Consider the following 18,608-nt stretch of genomic DNA (forward strand, 5'->3'; position numbering starts at 1 on the left):
ACAAGACTGCTTGAGCCCAGGAGATCGAGACCAGCCTGGGCAACAGAGTGGGATCCTGCCTCTACAAAAATTAGGTGAATGTGGTGCTCTACAAAAAGTACAAAAATTAGCTGGGTTTGGTAGTGCATCCCTATAGTCCCAGCTACTTGGGAGGCTGAAGCAAGAGGATCGCTTGAGCCCAGGAGGTCAAGGCTGCAATGAGCCGTGATGGCACCACTGCACTCCAGCCTGGCTGACAGAGTGAGACCCCGTCTTAAAAAGAAAAGAAGAGAGAGAAAATAACGTCTCTCTTAATGCAGTAAGTCTGTCAGTTTTAGTTTGGTACCTGAGAACACAGTCTATTTCGTTAGCTGTGTACTTCTCAAATTATGTCCACAACCAGTGTAAAGGTCAATCACAAAAAAATACCCCTTACAAGTTAAGTGCCAAACTGATCTGATCAAATGGAGTGGGTATTTTTCCTCGTGCTGCTTTTAGTTTTATTATTTTGCATTAAAATTTTAATGGCATGTTAAAAGGGGCTCAGAGTTTTGGTGATACTGCAAAAAGTTTTATGAAGCTTCAAAATCCACCCCATGGACCTCAGACCATGAAGTCAAAAATAACTCTGGGATAAGAAGTGAAACATGGGATTATTTGAAGCATTACTATAAACTTTCTGAAATTAATGTGATTTAGAAATCCAGATTTTCTCTTTTCTACTGAAAAGTACATTTATTAAGTTCCCAGATCACCAAAAAAGGCCATTCTATTCATGAAGGGGTGCTGACAAATGATTACTCCACTTGCTGTTTCTAGGTCATGTTTCACTAACTAGCTGTTTTAACCAAATACACCTTTAGCTTCACTATGGAATTAAGTTGCTGCTAAAATAAGAAGACCCGCCACATGAATTTATTAGCAGACGTACGTTCTGAAAGCCATCATTACATTGAGATCTAGAGTAGCCAGATCCTTTGACATGTGGGCTACACATGGTTGCATGCTGAAATGTACCCATTATTTCCATCACCCATTTCCCACAGACACATTTCAAATGTGCCATGCACTGTTTTGCTTGCTTACTGGTTCTCTATCTATCCTTGTCCTGGATTGCATAGTAACAGCCAGAGAAAAGAAAAATCCTTACTCTCCATGTTAGACTGTCCTTCAGAAGGTTAGATTGTTATGTCAGAAATACCATCATCTGGAGCAATGAATTACCAGATTTGGGAGTGCTTGGAATCTCAGGGCCTATCTGCCAGCTCCCCACAGCTTTTCTCAAAAGCTTGTTTTTGCTGAAAAATGACAATGCCCAAAGGGCCATTGAAAAGGCAGAACAAAGCTTTTGAACTTCAAATGAAGCGTAGTTGGATGTGGTGTCCTACAGAGGGTCTGCTGGCAGACCAAGTCAGAGCCTGCCACTTGATGAATCTCCCAAGCAGAGAACCTTTAGCTGGATGGAAGGATGTCAGTCCCGCAGCTCGTGGTATGGAGGGTCTCCCATTGCCTGTCCTGCTGGAAAGACCCTCTATAATTTGGTTCACTCTAGAAATCAAGGCCAGGAAGTAAGAAGAGGTGTATGAGTTTATAGGTGGGCCCCAGCATGTTGTCTAATGAGACGAACCTTCTTTTTCTGTTGTGTTAATAGTTACTGTATCTGTCTTCTTGAATTTGCCTGGGATTGCCATTCAATAGATGCCATTGCAATTTAATAGATTCCTGGGCCGGGCATGATGACTCACACCTGTAATCCCAACACTTTGGGAGGCCAAAGTGGGCAGATTGTTTGATCCCAGGAGTTCAAAAGTAGCCTGGGCAACATGGTAAAACCCCATCTTTACAAAAAGTACAAAAAATTATCCAGGTGTGGTGGCGAACGCCTGTAGTCCCAGCTACTCAGGAGGCTGAGAAGAAAATCACACAACTGCTAGTGAGCCATGATCACGCCCCTACATTCCAGCCTGGGCGACAGAGTGAGAGCCTGTCACAAAAGCCAAAAAATAAATAAAAATAACATGAATGCCTGCAGAATCAGTAAAGATGGCTCTTTGCTTTCAGAATCAGCAGAACTCATGATGACAGTATTTAAAATCCTAATATTCAGTGCCCCAGCTCAGAAAAAACCAAATGCTAGTGTAGATGGCAGAATGTAAAAGGTTTGCGAGTTAAGATTTCCAGTACAAGTATTAGTCGCTTCTTTTATGAACCAGGAACCTGACATTTGTCAAGCACGAAGTGTCAGGCCCTGTTCTAAGTGCTTTGTGTATATTAACTTACTTAATCCTCACCACAACCGTTGGTCAGGCCTGTTGTTGTCAACATTTATAGATGAGAAAATGGCAGCACCGAAAGGCTAGGAAAGTAACTTGCCCACTGTCATCACACAGCTAGCAGGGCATGGATCAGAGATTTGAATCTAGACAGTCCACCTCCAAAGCCCACCCTCTTAACTGCTACACTAATGTATTCAGACTCCAGGCCATGACCTCCCAGGGGGTCAAGAAGTCAATGTGGTGGTCATGACCATCATGTTTTGTTAAAATGAAATAGAACAGAAAAATGTCAGAGTATATCATATGTAGTAAAGATTGTTTTGTGAAATTTCTGTTTCAGATATTTACATTAAAATGTCTCATCCTTGAGTCCTGATATGTTTAATAATTCATAATTTTTTAGATTTCATAAAGGTAATATAGTACAAATACTACATATTACATAATACCCCCAGTAGGGTCTGGGTCAGCCCCATATAATCACATACATTGATATTTATACAGTGAAACACACAAATATTTTCACTAAATACAATAAAATCTGTAAGTAGCCTTTCACCCGGTCAGGTTAGAGTTTGCCTTCCAATGACGTTTTATTGCCAAGCTTTATTTTTTTTAAATTTCAGATTTCAGAGCTTTGGAGATTTCAAAATTGCAGGTTGCAGGCCTGTTTATACATGTGAGCACACCAGGTCGCAACGTGAGATACATACATTTCTTACAATGGGTTGAAGTCAAAGTTTGAAAAATACTGCACAATGCTATTGCCGGAATCATTCACTGTTAGAGCTGGGAAGGACCCTAGCAGTGATGTATTCCATATATCCATAAAACCAAATCTCCTCAATTTTAACAAGTAGAAAAACCAAGACTACAAAAGCAAATGCAGTGACTCCTGGAGGCCACCAGTTTATTTGCCCCAGAGCAAGCCTCCTGGCAACATGCAGTGCAGACCTCTGGACCACACGCCTTCTCCAGAGTCATATAATCACAGCCACACCACACCACATATCTTGGAGTTTTCAGTTTTTTCTGAGACTGCAGTTTTGAGTGGTCACTTCCATTTCTGAGTTCTCTGATCCAATGAAAGCCCAGTGATTTTTTTTCTCCCCAGCAGGTCACTTAGACTCAGGTGTTTTGGCCATCAACTGAAGTGGCGATGGAGTCTTTGCCCAGGTTCCAGCAAATACCGTACATTTCCTGAGTTTGTGGTTGAAACTAGTCTCCCTGGACCAGCAGTTGACATTTTCCCCCTGTGGAGTTATATTCATGTTTCCACGTTGAACATGTCAGACTGAATGAACATTGTGGTCTGAGGATTTAAAAGATTTATAATGGAGTCTTGAAAATTTACTTAAGGAGTATGTACTTCCCCTAGCAATAACAAATATTACTACAAATGACCATATTAAATTAAAGTAACTTAGACATTTCTGATTTGTAGGAAAGTTGAAATTAATCTTACAGCAGTTTCAGTTTCAAAATGAAAACATTGCTTTGCCTGACCGCAGATTTTCAGGCTGTTAGTCAACAGTGAGTGAAAGAGTCTCAAGTGACTTTTTTTCTTTAAGAAATACTCAGTTTTCTCTATGTGTAGAAAAATGTTAGAAGGAAAAACCCTAAAATATCAACCATAGTTTTATCTGGGTAATATTTCTCTCAGAAAAAAAAAAGTTTTTACACAGGAAACATCAAAAATTCCTTTCATAAGCTGAATGGTAGGTACACAGATTGCTATTTTATTAAAATCTTTATGCATGGAAATGTATATATTGATTTGCATATATATTCCATAATTTTAAAAAATACCTTTATTTCATTTCTTTTCCTAACCTCTGTGTTGGTCAATTAAAACACCGTTTAAACACAAGTCACAAATCCATAAAAAAAGTTCTGTAAGTATTTTTTACTGAGATACATTACTTTTTACAATTTTAAAAAAGAAGACTTTCTTACTCATTCTTTGTTCCTTCCTTGATTAATTCCTTTAGTGAGTAGGCAAGAAGCCCAGTTCAAACACTTTTTTTCCCATATTAAAAAATAATAATCACGGCCAGGCGTGGTGGCTCACGCCTGTAATCCCAGAACTTTGGGAGGCCGAGGCAGGTGGATCACAAGGTCAGGAGATTGAGACCATTCTGGCTAACACGGTGAAACACCGTCTCTACTAAAAATACAAAAACTTTAAGTGGGCATGGTGGGGGGCGCCTGTAGTCCCAGCTGCTGGGGAGGCTGAGGCAGGAGAATGGCTTGAACCCGAGAGGCAGAGGTTGCAGTGAGCCAAGATCGCGCCCCTGCACTCCAGCCTGGGCGACAGAGCAAGACTCCATCTCAAAAAATAATAATATAATAATAATAATCACTAGAAGGTGTACTGGCAAATGTTGAACTGACTTGGGGAGGAAAAAAATCCCAATTTGTGGTATTGCCAGTTTCAGAGGTGTAAATAAATACTCCTTCCATAGCCGATTTCAAGGTACCCACATGTTACTGAACACAGAGTAGGTTACTTTGCATTATATAGCATATAGTTATACAGTAATTCTACCAAATAGATAAAATGTTAATGTAAATAACCTCAAGAATATAGATAATATTAAAATGCAGTAAAATAATAAAGTGATGAGCCTTGAGTTAAATATCCTTGTTTTTAACAAAGCACTTGATTTAATTATTTACATAATTTAGTTTTTAATAACGGCTGTGTTTAACAACAGATTCACCAAATCCCGGAAAATGTAAGTCAGCTTTCACAACCCAGTATGAGCCAGCTCCAGCACACTGCAGCTGCCAGATCAGAGCAGTGTCACCATTGCAAAGCAGAGAGAATTCTGGGAGGTGGGCACAGCCAGCCTGCCTTCCCCAGATCGTAGCCCAGTGGGGCTACAATTCCAGAGACCCCCTGCCCCACAACTGGGGAGCCCAGTGGTCCCACACAGCAGGACGGACTGACATTTGGAGGATGAGCCTTTTGTTCTCCCAGCTGCCCACTGCCCCCATGTAAACTGCCAGAGGGGCATTTCCCCAGGCCTCATGCTCCGGCTCCCTGAACGCTTTCAACTGTGAAAACCATGACAGAGTCCCGAGGCTTGACTAGGCTCTGATGCCAGCTCTGCCACTAGCCTAAATGACCTCAAACAGGTCACACCACCTCAGTTCACAGTTGCTATAACAAATGAGGGGGCTGGACCGGATAATCTGACTTAACCAAGGTTCCTTCCTGCTCTAAAACCCAAGTGAGTCAGGTGCAGTGGCTCACGCCTATAATCCTAACACTCTGGGTGGGAGGATCACTTGAGCCCAGGAGTTTAAAATCAGCCTGGGCAACATAGTGAGACCCCATCTCTACAAAAAATCAAAAAACTACCTGGGCATAGTGGAGCATGCCTGTGGTCTCAGCTACTTGGGAAACTGAGGCAAGAAGATCACTTGAGCCCAGGAGGTCAGGGCTTCAGTGAACTGTAATCACACCACTGCACGCCAGCCTTGGTGACAGCGAGACCCAATCTCCAAAAAAAAATCCGCATCAGCCGTGATTATTGAGAGCTTCAGAAAGATCACCAGTGGTGTCCAGACTCATTGAGGAAAGCTCAGGCTACTGAGTGACATGACTCCCTTAACCTGAACTCAGCCTTGGCAACACGGTGAACCTTTCCCAGCCCTGATATTTGGTAAAACGGGGAACATAGTCCTCATTTGTTGGGCAGAATCACAGCCTTTGCTATGCCTCCTTGGCTTCTCTAGACACTCTTGTCTCGCCAAATGGTTCCTTGCCACTGGGAATCTGCCCACCTTTTGACAGACAGCTGTGCTGAGGGAACATTGCTCAAAAACTTGAGAATTTAGTAAGTCTCAGAAAATGGGTTAAGTCGTGGTTAATGAAGGGAAGAGGAATTTAGTAAGTCTCAGAAAATGGGTTAAGTCGTGGTTAATGAAGTTAAAGAGGAAGTCGTGGTTAATGAAGGAGCAACATGGTAATGCAGGGGAGACACGGGCCTATTTTAACCAGGATTCCCACAGCGCTTGTGTGGCACTCCTGTGTGTGTTTGTGGGGGCGGGTGGTGTGGGGATGTGTGTGTATGGTTGTCACTAGAACAAATTGTGCAGCCATGTGCCTTGATATGTCAAGGTTACCATGATTTATAGATTGTATGTCCAAGTTCACAACACCAATCCAAGAGAGGAGGGAGAACTGCAGGAGGAAGTCTTGGCGACAAGGCTTTAAGAATGTGTTTCATGTTTAATGCTTTTAACATGGGTGCCTTGTTCTTCTTTCTAGAAAGCACTATAGAAGATACAACCCAAATCCAGATTGCTGTCTGTGGCTGGCCAAACCTATGTGAGGGTGAAGGCAGGGTTTGTGTGTGTGTGTGAATGTTGTTATGGTTGTTTATAGTTGTTGTGTTATATCTGAGCTGTAGGAGAGTATTTTACAATAAGAGATATGAGTTCTGTAATCCCAGCACTTGGGAGGCCGAGGCGGGCAGAACACTTGAGGTCAGTAGTTCAAGACCAGCTTGGCCAACGTGGTGAAACCTTGTCTCTACTAAAAATACAAAAATTAGCTGGGCATGGTGGCGGGCACCTGTATTCCCAGCTGTTTGGAAGGCTGAAGCAGGAGAATCGCTTGAACCAGGAGGCAGAGGTGAGCTGAGATTGTGCCACTGCACTCCAGCATGGGCAACAGTGCGAGACTCCATCTCAAAAAAAAAAATGTATAAATATATCAGTTAGATGTAGAGAAGCCTTTCTCTCTCTTCCCTCTGGTTGTCTCTCCCTCTCTGTCTCACACTGGATATGCACCCTCTGGGTTTATTCCATTCAGCCGTTCCACAAATGGAATTTCTGCTCTACACAAGGCGTGTGTGTGCTTAGTGCTTTCAGAGCCGTGGGTGTGTGGTGTGTCCTCAAGACACTTGGAGTGGAGTAAGGTGGACAAAATATAGAGACGTAACCATATTATAATGCTTTATGTAATTAATAACAGCTTCTGCATCTTGAGCCACTTGCTACATGATGGGCCAATTACCTCATTTATCCTCACAACAGTCCTCTGAAGTTGAAATGTTATTGCCCCGTGTGCCAGCAGGTCACCTTCTTAGATTGTGAACATTCAGACTCACAGATGACCATGGGCCACAATAGGGCACTGGGCCTGTTCAGAGGATGGAGGACAGGCCGCCTTTTGCAGGCGCCCTTGCAGCAGTGCACATGAGAGTCTGTTCAGGTGCGGAGGGGTAGGAGTGGAAACCATCCTGGCAGAAAAGCTTCATGCCCTACAGGAGCCAAAGCTCTTGCAACATGATCTGGGCATAGCTCCCCAGTTCTCTGCGAAGGCCATGCCCAGCTACAAGATCACCATGCTCAGAAAGCCCAAATCAGGATTCTTGGCTTCCTATCAGATAACTACAGGTTCCTAGATCCTCCCAGGCTGTGCAGTTCACCAGTCGGAGGTCATTCTTATATAGATAGTGTCGCCTGGTAACATAGTTGACATACTGTCTTAGCAGGTTACCAAATTTAGCCAAAGATCAGACTCCCATGCAGAAAGCGAAAAGACTTATGTTAATTCCTTACCTACTCTCTCATTCCCATTTTACGGAGAATAAACCTGAGATTCAGAGTTTATCAACTTGCCTCAAATTACATAATAACCCAGCCAGGATTTGAACCCTGGCCTCACTCCAAATACCATGCTCTTAACTAAAATGTGAGATGTAAAAATTTTTTTCTGTCCCCATAAGCATGTCTGTGTTTATTTTGCTATTTGAAACACTAGTTTGAATTACTTGCCCTCGAGAACAATCAGCCTTCCTGGAAGCAGCAGCCTGTTTATCCTGTGGCTTTGCCACTCCCTGGCGCACTGCGTACCCCAGTGTGAGAAGCTCAGCACCATGCTAGTTAGCAGTTCTTCTTAGAATAAAAAAAAAAAAAACAAAACACTAATTCTTTGCTTTTCTCTGTGAGTCTGTATTTTTAGTAGAGGTTTATGAGGAGGGGAATAAGAAGTTTTAAGGACAATAGAACCAATTTTGCCTCTGAAAATAAATGAGTACTTGGCTACCATGTGCAAACAATTCTCTTTTGCATTGACAGTCCTTTTTAAATCATCACTATGCTATAGCGCAAAACCTAAGAGCTCAAGGCAAAGCTTTATTACTAAGCTCAGTTCAGCATGTAAAATCCAGTTTATATATCTGGATTATGTTGCAAGAACCATTCAAGAAATGTGCCATCCATGTTCCAAGTATAAAAATAGAAATTTTAAGACAGTGTAACAATATTACTGTTGTTTCATTGGGTATTTAATTGACTTCAGGCTTTCACCAGGTATTAGAACTATCTGTTGACTTTCAAAACTTCATCATGTAGTGAGGAAAAATACTAAGGAATATTGTAGACAAAATGTGAAATAGGTTGGGTAAAATACCATGTTTAAGTGCAATGCAGTGAGTTTATGATAAATTGTATTGAAATAGTCAAAATATAGTTCATGCGGAAGGTGTTGGAGAGAGGCCTTGAGGGGCCTGGAATGTTCTGTTTCTTAGCCTAGGTGGTAGGGACAGCTGTGGTTTTATCATCTGAACGCTATCGTACATTTATAGACTATGCTTTCTGTGGCAATTTTCAAAAATGCAGCTGACAAAGTTTGCCTGCCAATATGAAACGGTGAATGTTCTTTAGGTAGGAGATACCATTTCATAGATTGTTTTGAATCTCATATTACACAAATTGACAAAATGGTAGATTATACAGTGAGAAAATAATGAAGTTTGAATATTACCAACATCAGAGAAGCATTGGAAGAATAACTCAAGTTTCCAAAGTGAAACTATCAGGAAAAGTCACCTTTCTCTTTATGAGTAATAAAATTAGAACGTAAACAGATCATCAGTGGTGACCTCCCTCCTTGTGCTGCTCTCTTCCCTTCTGGAATCTTCCTGGGCAAATGTATGCAGTTCTGTCTGTGTTTCCTGAGGTGGGCCTGGCACTGTGCTAGGAACTGGGGACTAGAATCCTTGCCTTCATGACAAGGGAAGCAAGGCCTCAATTAGCCAAGAAGTTTTTAAACCCAAATAACAATATAAGCATCAAAGTAATACAAAAAAGAGAGTTTTCATGAGGCCATATATGTTAGGTGGCAGTTAAGTGGTACAAAGAAATACTGCCAACCTGCAGATAAAGGAAGCACTGTCTATTTGGAGTGGTTGGGGAACTTTGAGGATGTGTGGGCTTCCTATGGGTAGAAAAAAAGAGAGCAGACTTTCCAAGAGAGGAAATCTTGTAACTGAAAGCATTACAGTGGGTGCACATGTAATCTGTGCATATAAGCTTCCTTGCAAGGAGGATTTGCTAGGGAAGAAGTGAACCTGACTTTGAGGAACCTTAAAAATAACACGCTAGAAGATAATTCCATTGCACTGGAAAGGGAAGCTGTTGTGAGTTCTGGGGATTGGGACTGACCTGTGGCCAAGGTCCTTTTCCAGGGTTGGGCATCTGTGAAACTCTAATGAATGTTGTGAGTCCTCATGCTCTATATGTGGCCCAGGTTCCTTACCTTCTATTGTTGTTTCAGATTCATGACAGATGCTGCCCGCCGAGAGCAGGAGTCCCTAAAGAAGAAGATTCAGCCGAAGCTCTCACTGACTCTGTCCAGCTCAGTGTCTCGAGGGAATGTGTCCACTCCCCCACGCCACAGCAGTGGAAGCCTTACTCCCCCCGTGACCCCACCCATCACCCCCTCCTCTTCATTCCGCAGCAGCACTCCGACAGGTGAGTGGCTTGGCCTTACCGCCTTGAGAAGAAGGAGAGGAGAGAGGAGAAAGAGAAAGTGTGTGCGATGTGCTGGGAGCAGAAAGGGGCTGGGGACAGATGATGACACAGACCCACCACATCGTCAATCCTTTCACTACTGAAGAAATATTTCTAGATTATTGTTAATATGCATGCGATAATGGTTTTGTAGATTTTTTGTCAAGATATTTCCCATTTTTACTGTGCATACCCACATACACAACATTTTTAATGGGCTCTACAATAATATAAATTTTATCACCTGATTTACAACTAAATATGTTATGAACACTGTCTTCTAAAACAGTTAAAATAATTGCATACTTTAGAGAAAATATAATTTATTAAGCAGTCTTGGAGAAATTTAGATAGAATATTTCTTCCAAGGAGACTTCATTGTTTTTACAATGCCTTGAGAAAAAGAGGGAGTCCTTGTCTTCTCCAGGTTTTTCTGTAAATAGTGGAAACTTGCCCTTCAATTTAGCTTTTTCACTTGCTTCTTTATACCCACCTATTCTCCAATCAAGTAATCCATTTTATTTTTCCCAGCCCATCTCTCCTATGTGCCTCCTCTTTCATCTCAGTCTCCCTGACACACATGGATGTCCACTACTCCTGCACTCTCATCTCCTCTCCTCCAGGTCCTCGCCTTAAAGAGGCTTCTGTCCTTTTAAGGATACCGTCTTCATTGATTTGGATTAACTCTGCTCAAAGGTTTATCCTCAGTTCCACATTAGGATTAGCCTATAATAATCTGAAGACAAAGGTCAGTTGTTTAAAAAATTTATTAATAAGAAAATCTTGGTAGAGTTACATGTATCAAGAAACTAGGACTTCAGCTGGGTACTGTGGCTCACACGTATAATCACAGCTCTTTGGGAGGCTGAGGCAGGAGGATCGCCTGAGGCCAGGATTTCAAGACCAGCCTGGGTGAAATGGCATTTTGAATGCCTCATAAGTGCCAGAAACTGAGCTACTGAGGTGAGCAGAGAGAGGCCCTTTTCCCTGACCACAGGAGCTTACACCTGTTGGAGAATACTGGCATTCTAGAGGCCAAACAAGATCACTTTTGTCTTCCTCTCCTAAGTGTGGAAATGATTAAACAATAAAACAGCAGTCACAGATGAAGAACAAAATATCAACTGTATTACATAAAGCTAAACCACAGAATGGAGCTTGGATCTGTAACAATTGGGCTTCCTAGTATGTCTTCCCAGAATTCAGTTTATTTCCCACAGTGCACTTCTCAGCTTACCTCAGGGTGGGAGCTGACCAGAGTGCACCCTGGACCCTGAGCAGAGCGTGCCCAGCCCTTCCTCCCTAGTTCATGCTTCATTAAGTCACTGTTCCTCCTTGGGCAAGAGTGAATAGAGATGGTGGAAGAGGTCCCGCATCTTTGTGCTGTCTGAGAAACAGAGAAATAGCTCTCTTCCCCCAGTGGGAGTATAGACCATCACTAATCAAATCAGTACACAAATAAACATAACCTTGTAATCATGGCAAGTGCTATATAGAATTTTGTGATAGGAGGGCATCCAGAGAGAAGTTTGACCCAGTCAGGAAAGGAGTCAACTAAGTAAAGAGGAAAGGTGGAGCAATGTCACAAAGGGAACATTTTGCAAAGGCTCCATGGAGGGGGAAAGCCCAGCAGGTCCCCAGTACTGAAAGCAGGCCAGGTGGCCCAAGTGTAAGATGAGACTCAGGAGGTAGGCGGGGACTAGGGCATTGGGGGTCTTACTCAAAATTTTGGTTGAATCGAAGAGCAAAGAAAAGCCATTTGTAACGACACCATCATCTCCTTAGCCATGATTAAAATTGTTTATCTTCTCTGACAGTTTATGTATCTCTCTGTCATCCATTTTCCATTGTGCAAAGTGTGTTTCAGAATACTAACTTCACAAAATACTAGTTGGGGAAAAGGGATTTCCTAGTAAGTTTGGGGAGATGAGGAGTTCGAAAAAGTTAAATGGAGTTCTTTAATTCAGGGCTTTAATATGCACTGTTAGTCTCCAAGGGGAGGATTTAGTAAATTTCCCAAACTTAGATGCTGTGATTAGGGAACCTCTTTCTCTATGGGGCATCTCAGGGGACTCATGATTGACAGATACCCTGTGTTCAATCAGGATTGAACATTTTGAAGACAGGTTAGGTATGGGAGATAGACCAGAGTTCCTGCCTGAACTTCTTTCTTTACAGATGTTGTTACCTTGGGCAAGTCACTAATACCAATTATATAGATTTTGTATCAAAGTTAAATGTGATAGCACACGTATCACACAGTGCTCAATAAATGTTCATCTCTTTCGTCTGGGGTTTTCAACTTTGTGTTTTAGGAACAGTATCAAGGTCATTGTTTTAGAGGACGAACTAGGAAATGGATAAATGTGTTAGGCATTTATCCATTTCCTTGAATAGACCACCATGTTTCCCTTATATTTTGTTTTGTGAAGATTGACTTTACAGGATCTTTGTGTGACATTTATGTTGTAAATCTAAGGAATGAAAGAGAGTGAAGTGTAATTCTGCAGTCCTCTTTTCTGGGTATTGCTATGATATTTATTCATGTATAATATGAATTATGGGGGCAGTCTCCAACTGGCTGTGTTTTATACCTGAAGTAATATGGACTGACTCATGTCCAACACCAGATAACTATGACTGCCCCAATTAGTGATGGGTGCCTAGGACCCCCTGAAAATAAAGACAGTTTAAAAGTGAGAGTTTATTATTTTTCATGTAAGAATGTTTGGAAGAAATGGAATCATTTCCTTTCCTTCAGACATAAAGAAATCTTTCTGACATCTTGCCTATTTTAGCAATTTCCCATTGAGAGAATTAATTTATGTTGTGGTAAAGATGTATCATTTTCAATCTGTCAAGATCATTGGTAAGTTATTTGCTGCTGGAAGAACATTCCATGTAAACATCAAAAATTAGCAGGGGAAATGGTTTCTTAAACCCCTACCATGTACAATTTTGATGGTGTACATTTTTCAATGTTTGGAATGTTATTTTACCTGTAGTTAGAGAGATCAGCTTATTTTGCCTGACTAATGTGGTTTCAGTCACTTTCATTGCCTGGTTATAAAATTCCACGTTTCTACCCCTTAAATTCACTCTTCCAAGTTCCATATTCATGGTGCATTCCCACTTCAGAAATAATAGTCATCTTGTAGGAACTTCATTTATAAAATGTTCTTTAAGGTATACTTTCTTGACAATACTGAATTAGAGCTCAGCTTTATCCTAGAGTTTCGAGTATTTCTTTGATATACTTGGAATCAGTGTTTGTTCTGCAATTTTTTTTTTTTTTTTTTTTGCAACAGGGTCTTACTATGTCACTCTATCACGTAGGCTGGAGTGCAGTGATGCTATCATAGCTCACTGCAGCCTCAAACTCCAGGGCTCAGCCTCCTGTGTAGCTGGGACTATAGGTGTGTGCCATCATGCCCACCTAATTTTTTGACTTTTTTTGTAGAGATGAGATCTTGCTATGTTGCCGAGGCTGGTCTTAAACTCTTGGCCTCAAGCAGTCCTCCCGCCTCTGCCTCCCAAAACTCTGTGATTATAGGCAGGGGCCATGATATATGGCCTGTTTTGCCATTTTTACATCCTAGAAGAATCTTTTTCTCTCATTGTTTTCCTTTCCTATCCTTGTTTTCTTTTAATATATAGAGAAAGTATTCATTTAAGAAAAGCTTAGAATAGTTTAAATCATAGATCAGCAAACTTTTTCTATAAAGGTCCATATAGTAAATATGCTTGCAGGCCACAGGGTCTCTGTTTCAGCTACACAACTTTGCCATTGTAATGTGAAAGCAGCTATAGAACCACCTAAATTAATGGGCATGGTGTGTTTTATTAAAAGTTTTTCTAAAACTTCATGTATAAAAACAGGCCAGAGTTGGCCCATAGGCCACAGTTTTCCAATCCCTGGTTTAAATAATAGAGAAATTGAATTTAAAAATAAATGTGATTAAATTATATGAAAATAAAGTGTTAAGATAATTCATACCCTTCTCCTTTTAAAAGTAGTAACATCGGCGAGGCACAGTCGCTCATGCCTGTAATCCCGGCACTTTGGGAGGCAGAGGCAGGCGAATCACCTGAGGTCAGGAGTTCGAAACGAGCCTGGCCAACATGGTGAAACCCCATCTCTACTAAAAATATAAAAATTAGCCAAGTATGGTGGCTCATGCCTATAATCCCAGCTACTTGGGAGGTTGAGGCAGGAAAATTGCTTGAACCTGGGAGGTGGAGGTTGCGGTGAACCAAGATCACACCACTGCACTCCAGCCTGGGTGACAGAGCAAGACTTCATCTCAAAAAAAAAAAAAAAAGTAACATCTAGAGTATAATTACTTAGGAGGAAAGGCAAGTAGCACTTCTGGAGTGTTTGCTATGTGTGCTTACTGTATTCTTTATGTATGACATTGTATTTAATCTTAACACCAGCCTCACTGAGACATTATTATTCCCACATACACATAAAGAAATAGAAGCTTAATAAGGTTAACGACATATCCATGTCTGTCTATTCAAAGAATATGCTCTTTCCAGTATACCCACACTTTCTATCCACATTCGTTATTACTACATTAATACTTTTTTAAAAACTTTATTAGACCATCCACACTGTGTGTGAACTTGACACCTCCAAACTTAAAATACGTTAAGTTACTGAAACCTTGGTTTGACTTCATTCACCATAACTTCCATTTTCACACAGCTCTACCATTCAAACAGCATGTCATAACAGAAGGACTTAACAGTTTCGTTCAGCCAGGGTTTCTCTAAAGGTCAGCTGACTCCAGATAGCCAGTTGTTAAATAATCAGGTTTGCAAGCTGTTTGCTAAACTGTTACCTTGAAATTGGCCATGGTGGGAGTATTTATACCAGTGAAATTGGCAAATGCTACATATCAGGACCTTCCCTGCCTCACTTTACCTTTATACCACTGTTTTTTCCTTTCAATATTTACCAGGTTAATCTTACCTAGTTTGTAGTTCAAGGAATCGTGGATCCATGTGTCTGCGAATAAACCTAAAGTCAATCACCAATGAATAAATACTGACCATTTCAAGCAATGGACTGCTTTGTAGCCACTCACCACAATGTTGTAGGAAAGGTTTTTACATTATATTGTTACACGAGAAGATCCAATTTCAAAACTGCATAAGCAATATGATCTCAATGTTTTTTTTTTTTTTTTTTTTTGAGACAGAGTCTCACTCTGTCACCCAGGCTTCAGGGCAGTGGTGTGATCTCAGCTCACTGCAACCTCCACCTCTCAGGTTCAAGAGATTCTCCCACCACTGCCTCCCGAGTAGCTGGGACTACAGGTGCGCATCAACATCACCTGGCTAATTTTTGTATTTTTAGTAGAGGCGGGTTTTTGCCATGTTGACCAGGCTGGTCTTGAACGCCTGACCTCAAGTGATCCTCCCGCCTCAGCCTCCCAAAGTGCTGGGATTACAAGCGTGAGCCACCACACCTGACCCATGATCTAAATTTTATCTTTTACTTCAGAGAAGTTAACCATCTACCTTAATATGATAAGAAGATGAATGTTATTTTCTTCTTTTTCTTTTCCCGTATTTTCTGAAATGAGCTTGTCTTTCTTTTTATAATTAAAGCAACTTAGTCCATATGATTGGAAGATATAGAATTACTGGCCCTAAAAAGAGTTGAATGGATCGCTTTCTATCAAATTAATTGACCTGTGATGTGAGGTCATCCTATAGCAAAGGCCTATTTCCTTTTGCGTCCATCATTAGAGAGCAGGTTGCCTTGGTTATTATTGCCTACAGCTTAGTTAAGAAAGTAATTTATCCTCCCTCCCCCCTTATTTCCCCCTTGAACCTCTTAATACAGTGACTTTTGATCGGGATGAACGTTGAAATCACCTGGAAAAAATTGTGGTCTCCCTCTGCCTGGGCTTCCCCTGCAGCCACTCTGATTCAGTTGGTGGGTGGGGCTTGGGCATTGGGAGTTTTTAAAAGCGCTTTTGGGTGAGTAATTCTAACCTACAACTAGAGTTAAGAAACCACTGTTTTAAAACGTGGCCCATCTCGTTGTAGTATCTGTGTGCCTTCTAGCTTGAATTTTGAACATATTTCCACGTTATCTGGAGAAAGATTATTGTAATCTGTTTCGTTGGCCTCCAGGATGAATCCAGTGAGACTGACAGATGCTCACTCATGTCTTAATGGAGAAGCCATGGAAAGAGCTGGCTGGGTTTCTGGTTCTAGTAGCATCACGTAGTTACTCCTGGAAAATATTTGTATATATGTTTTGGCATACTCTGGGGGGAATATTCAAGTATTAAACCAGAGAAAGGCACCCAAGGAAATTAAACCAATTTTTAGGTTTTCTTGTTTAGATTCTTAAAACAATGCAGAAGCTTAAATTTTATATTATTTTACTTCATATTCCTGTGTCTTTTGGTATGGCCTTTTACAAAGTATTTCTTTATGGCTTTTACAATAAATTGTTTGGATTATAAAGACATTGAAAACTTCAGGAGTTATTAATACGCAACAAATTATTTTAAATAATATAGTATTAATTTTTCCCTTGGGGTGAACATTACTCTGCAATACAGACTTACAGGACTGATAGAACTTTGCTTGGCATTTAGAAGCTCTATCTGAATGGAGTTGAGGTGAGCTCTTCCCTCATGCCTTTATTGTTAGAAAGCAAAATGAACTTAAACAGGCTTAGTAAGGACAAAAAATTCCAGACAGAAAAAAGATAAGCAAAATAAAGTATAAACTAATATACATCCCCCACCTACCCAAAAGAAAATAACAAAATGGAAGGAAAAATCTCAGAGAAATCTTGTTCTGTTTAATAGTGGAAAATGAGGGAGGAAAGTGAAATATTTCAGCCTGACTGAATGTCGTGATCTACTTGTGAATTCCTGAGGCTGTGATTTGGTTTTTCTAAAAAATTCTCCCTAAAGAGTTGGATGTCTGCATGATACCTAAGCAGCATTCCCTAAAATATTCCTATTGATCTGATTTACATTTCCCTTTTCACATAAAGTCCCGCTCTTATAGCTGGAGAATGAGAAGATGTTGCTATATTCTCTGCCTGCATTCTGTAGGTCATTTGCTTGTTTATATACTACTCTGTTCTAATCTTTGTCCCTTCCTCTTCCTTTTTGATTGACTGATAAAACCTTTATTCCTCTGCCTGAGTATCATGGTCGAGTCTTACGGCTAATTCTGCTTCCCCAGCATCTTCTGCAGCCACTTATTTTTAATCTCTTCTTGCTACTGAAAGTGTTGCAGTGAGGATGGCAACAAGGAAATGGAATTTATTTTTCCACAGCTATACCACTTAGAAAAAACCTCCCCAAACAAAACCTTTTTTTGACTTGAGGAAAACAATCAAATTGGCCAGGTGCAGTGGTTCACACCTGTAATCCCAGCTCTTTGGGAGTCCAAGACGGGCAGATCTCCTGAGGTCAGGAGTTCGAGACCAGCCTGGCCAACATGGCAAAACCCCATCTCTACTAAAAATACAAAAATTAGCCAGGCATGTTGGTGCGCACCTGTAATCCCAGCTACTTGGGAGACTGAGGCATGAGAATCAGTTGGACCTGGGAGGCGGAGGTTGTAGTGAGCCAAGATTGCTCCACTACACTCCAGGCTGGGTGACAGAGTGATACTTCATCTCAAATAGATAAATAAATAAATAAATAAAAACAAGTCAGTGGTGATCTGTAATCATAATCTTTTTTGAACCTTATAGTGCACAAAAGCATTCACATTCACCATCTAACTTGATCCTTGTTAATATTTGATGGGACACAAGACAAGTATTACTAACTTTTATTTTAAGTCCAGGGTACAAATGCAGGTTTGTGACATAGGTAAACTTGTGTCATGGGGATTTATTGTCCAGATTATTTCATCACCCAGGTATTAACCCTAGTACCTATTATTTTTTCTGATCCTCTCCCTCCTCCCAACTTTTGCCCTCCACCCTCCGAAAGGCCCCAGTATGTATAAGTCTCCTGTATGTGTCCATATGTTCTCTCATCAGTTAGCTCTTTCTCATCACTTGGCTCCCACTTATAAGTAAGAACATGCAGTATTTGGTTTTCTGTTCCTGTGTTAGCTTCCTAAGGGTAATGGCCTCCAGCTCCATTCAAGTCCCTGCAAAGGACATGATCTTGTTCTTTTTTATGGCTGCATAGTATTCCATGGTGTATATGTACCACATTTTCTTTATCCAGTCTATCATTGATGGGCATCTAGGTTGATTCCATGTCTTTGTTATCATGAATAGTGCTGCAATGAACATGTGTATCTTGTTATAAGGCACTGTGCCAAGTATTGGGGATACAGAAAAGCACAAGGCATAGTCCTTGTGGTTTAGAACTTACGACCCTTAATAGAAGCAGGCTACATATCTGTGGAACAGACAACTAATGAACATGATGTATACACATATGGGCTACATTAGTAGCACAGATGATCAATAAGACAGTATAGAAATACACATGGGGTCATTCTACGCTGTTTTAATGCAATTAAAAGATGTATATT

The 18,608-nt window shown here is 40.9% G+C and overlaps 1 protein-coding gene across 2 annotated transcripts in view; it reads left to right on the forward strand.

Annotated features, from left to right (window-relative positions):
• The window catches only part of JAZF1 (JAZF zinc finger 1), a 346,524-nt gene that overhangs the window by 277,653 nt on the left and 50,263 nt on the right, over positions 1-18,608 (forward strand). For both annotated transcript variants that reach the window (XM_023225909.1, XM_023225908.2), the window contains exon 3: positions 9,832-10,028. In XM_023225909.1, the coding sequence (XP_023081677.1) occupies positions 9,832-10,028 (197 nt within the window). The remainder of the gene's footprint in view (positions 1-9,831; positions 10,029-18,608) is intronic.

The sequence above is a fragment of the Piliocolobus tephrosceles genome, chromosome 8 (assembly GCF_002776525.5).
Source record: "Piliocolobus tephrosceles isolate RC106 chromosome 8, ASM277652v3, whole genome shotgun sequence".
Lineage (NCBI taxonomy): Eukaryota > Metazoa > Chordata > Mammalia > Primates > Cercopithecidae > Piliocolobus > Piliocolobus tephrosceles.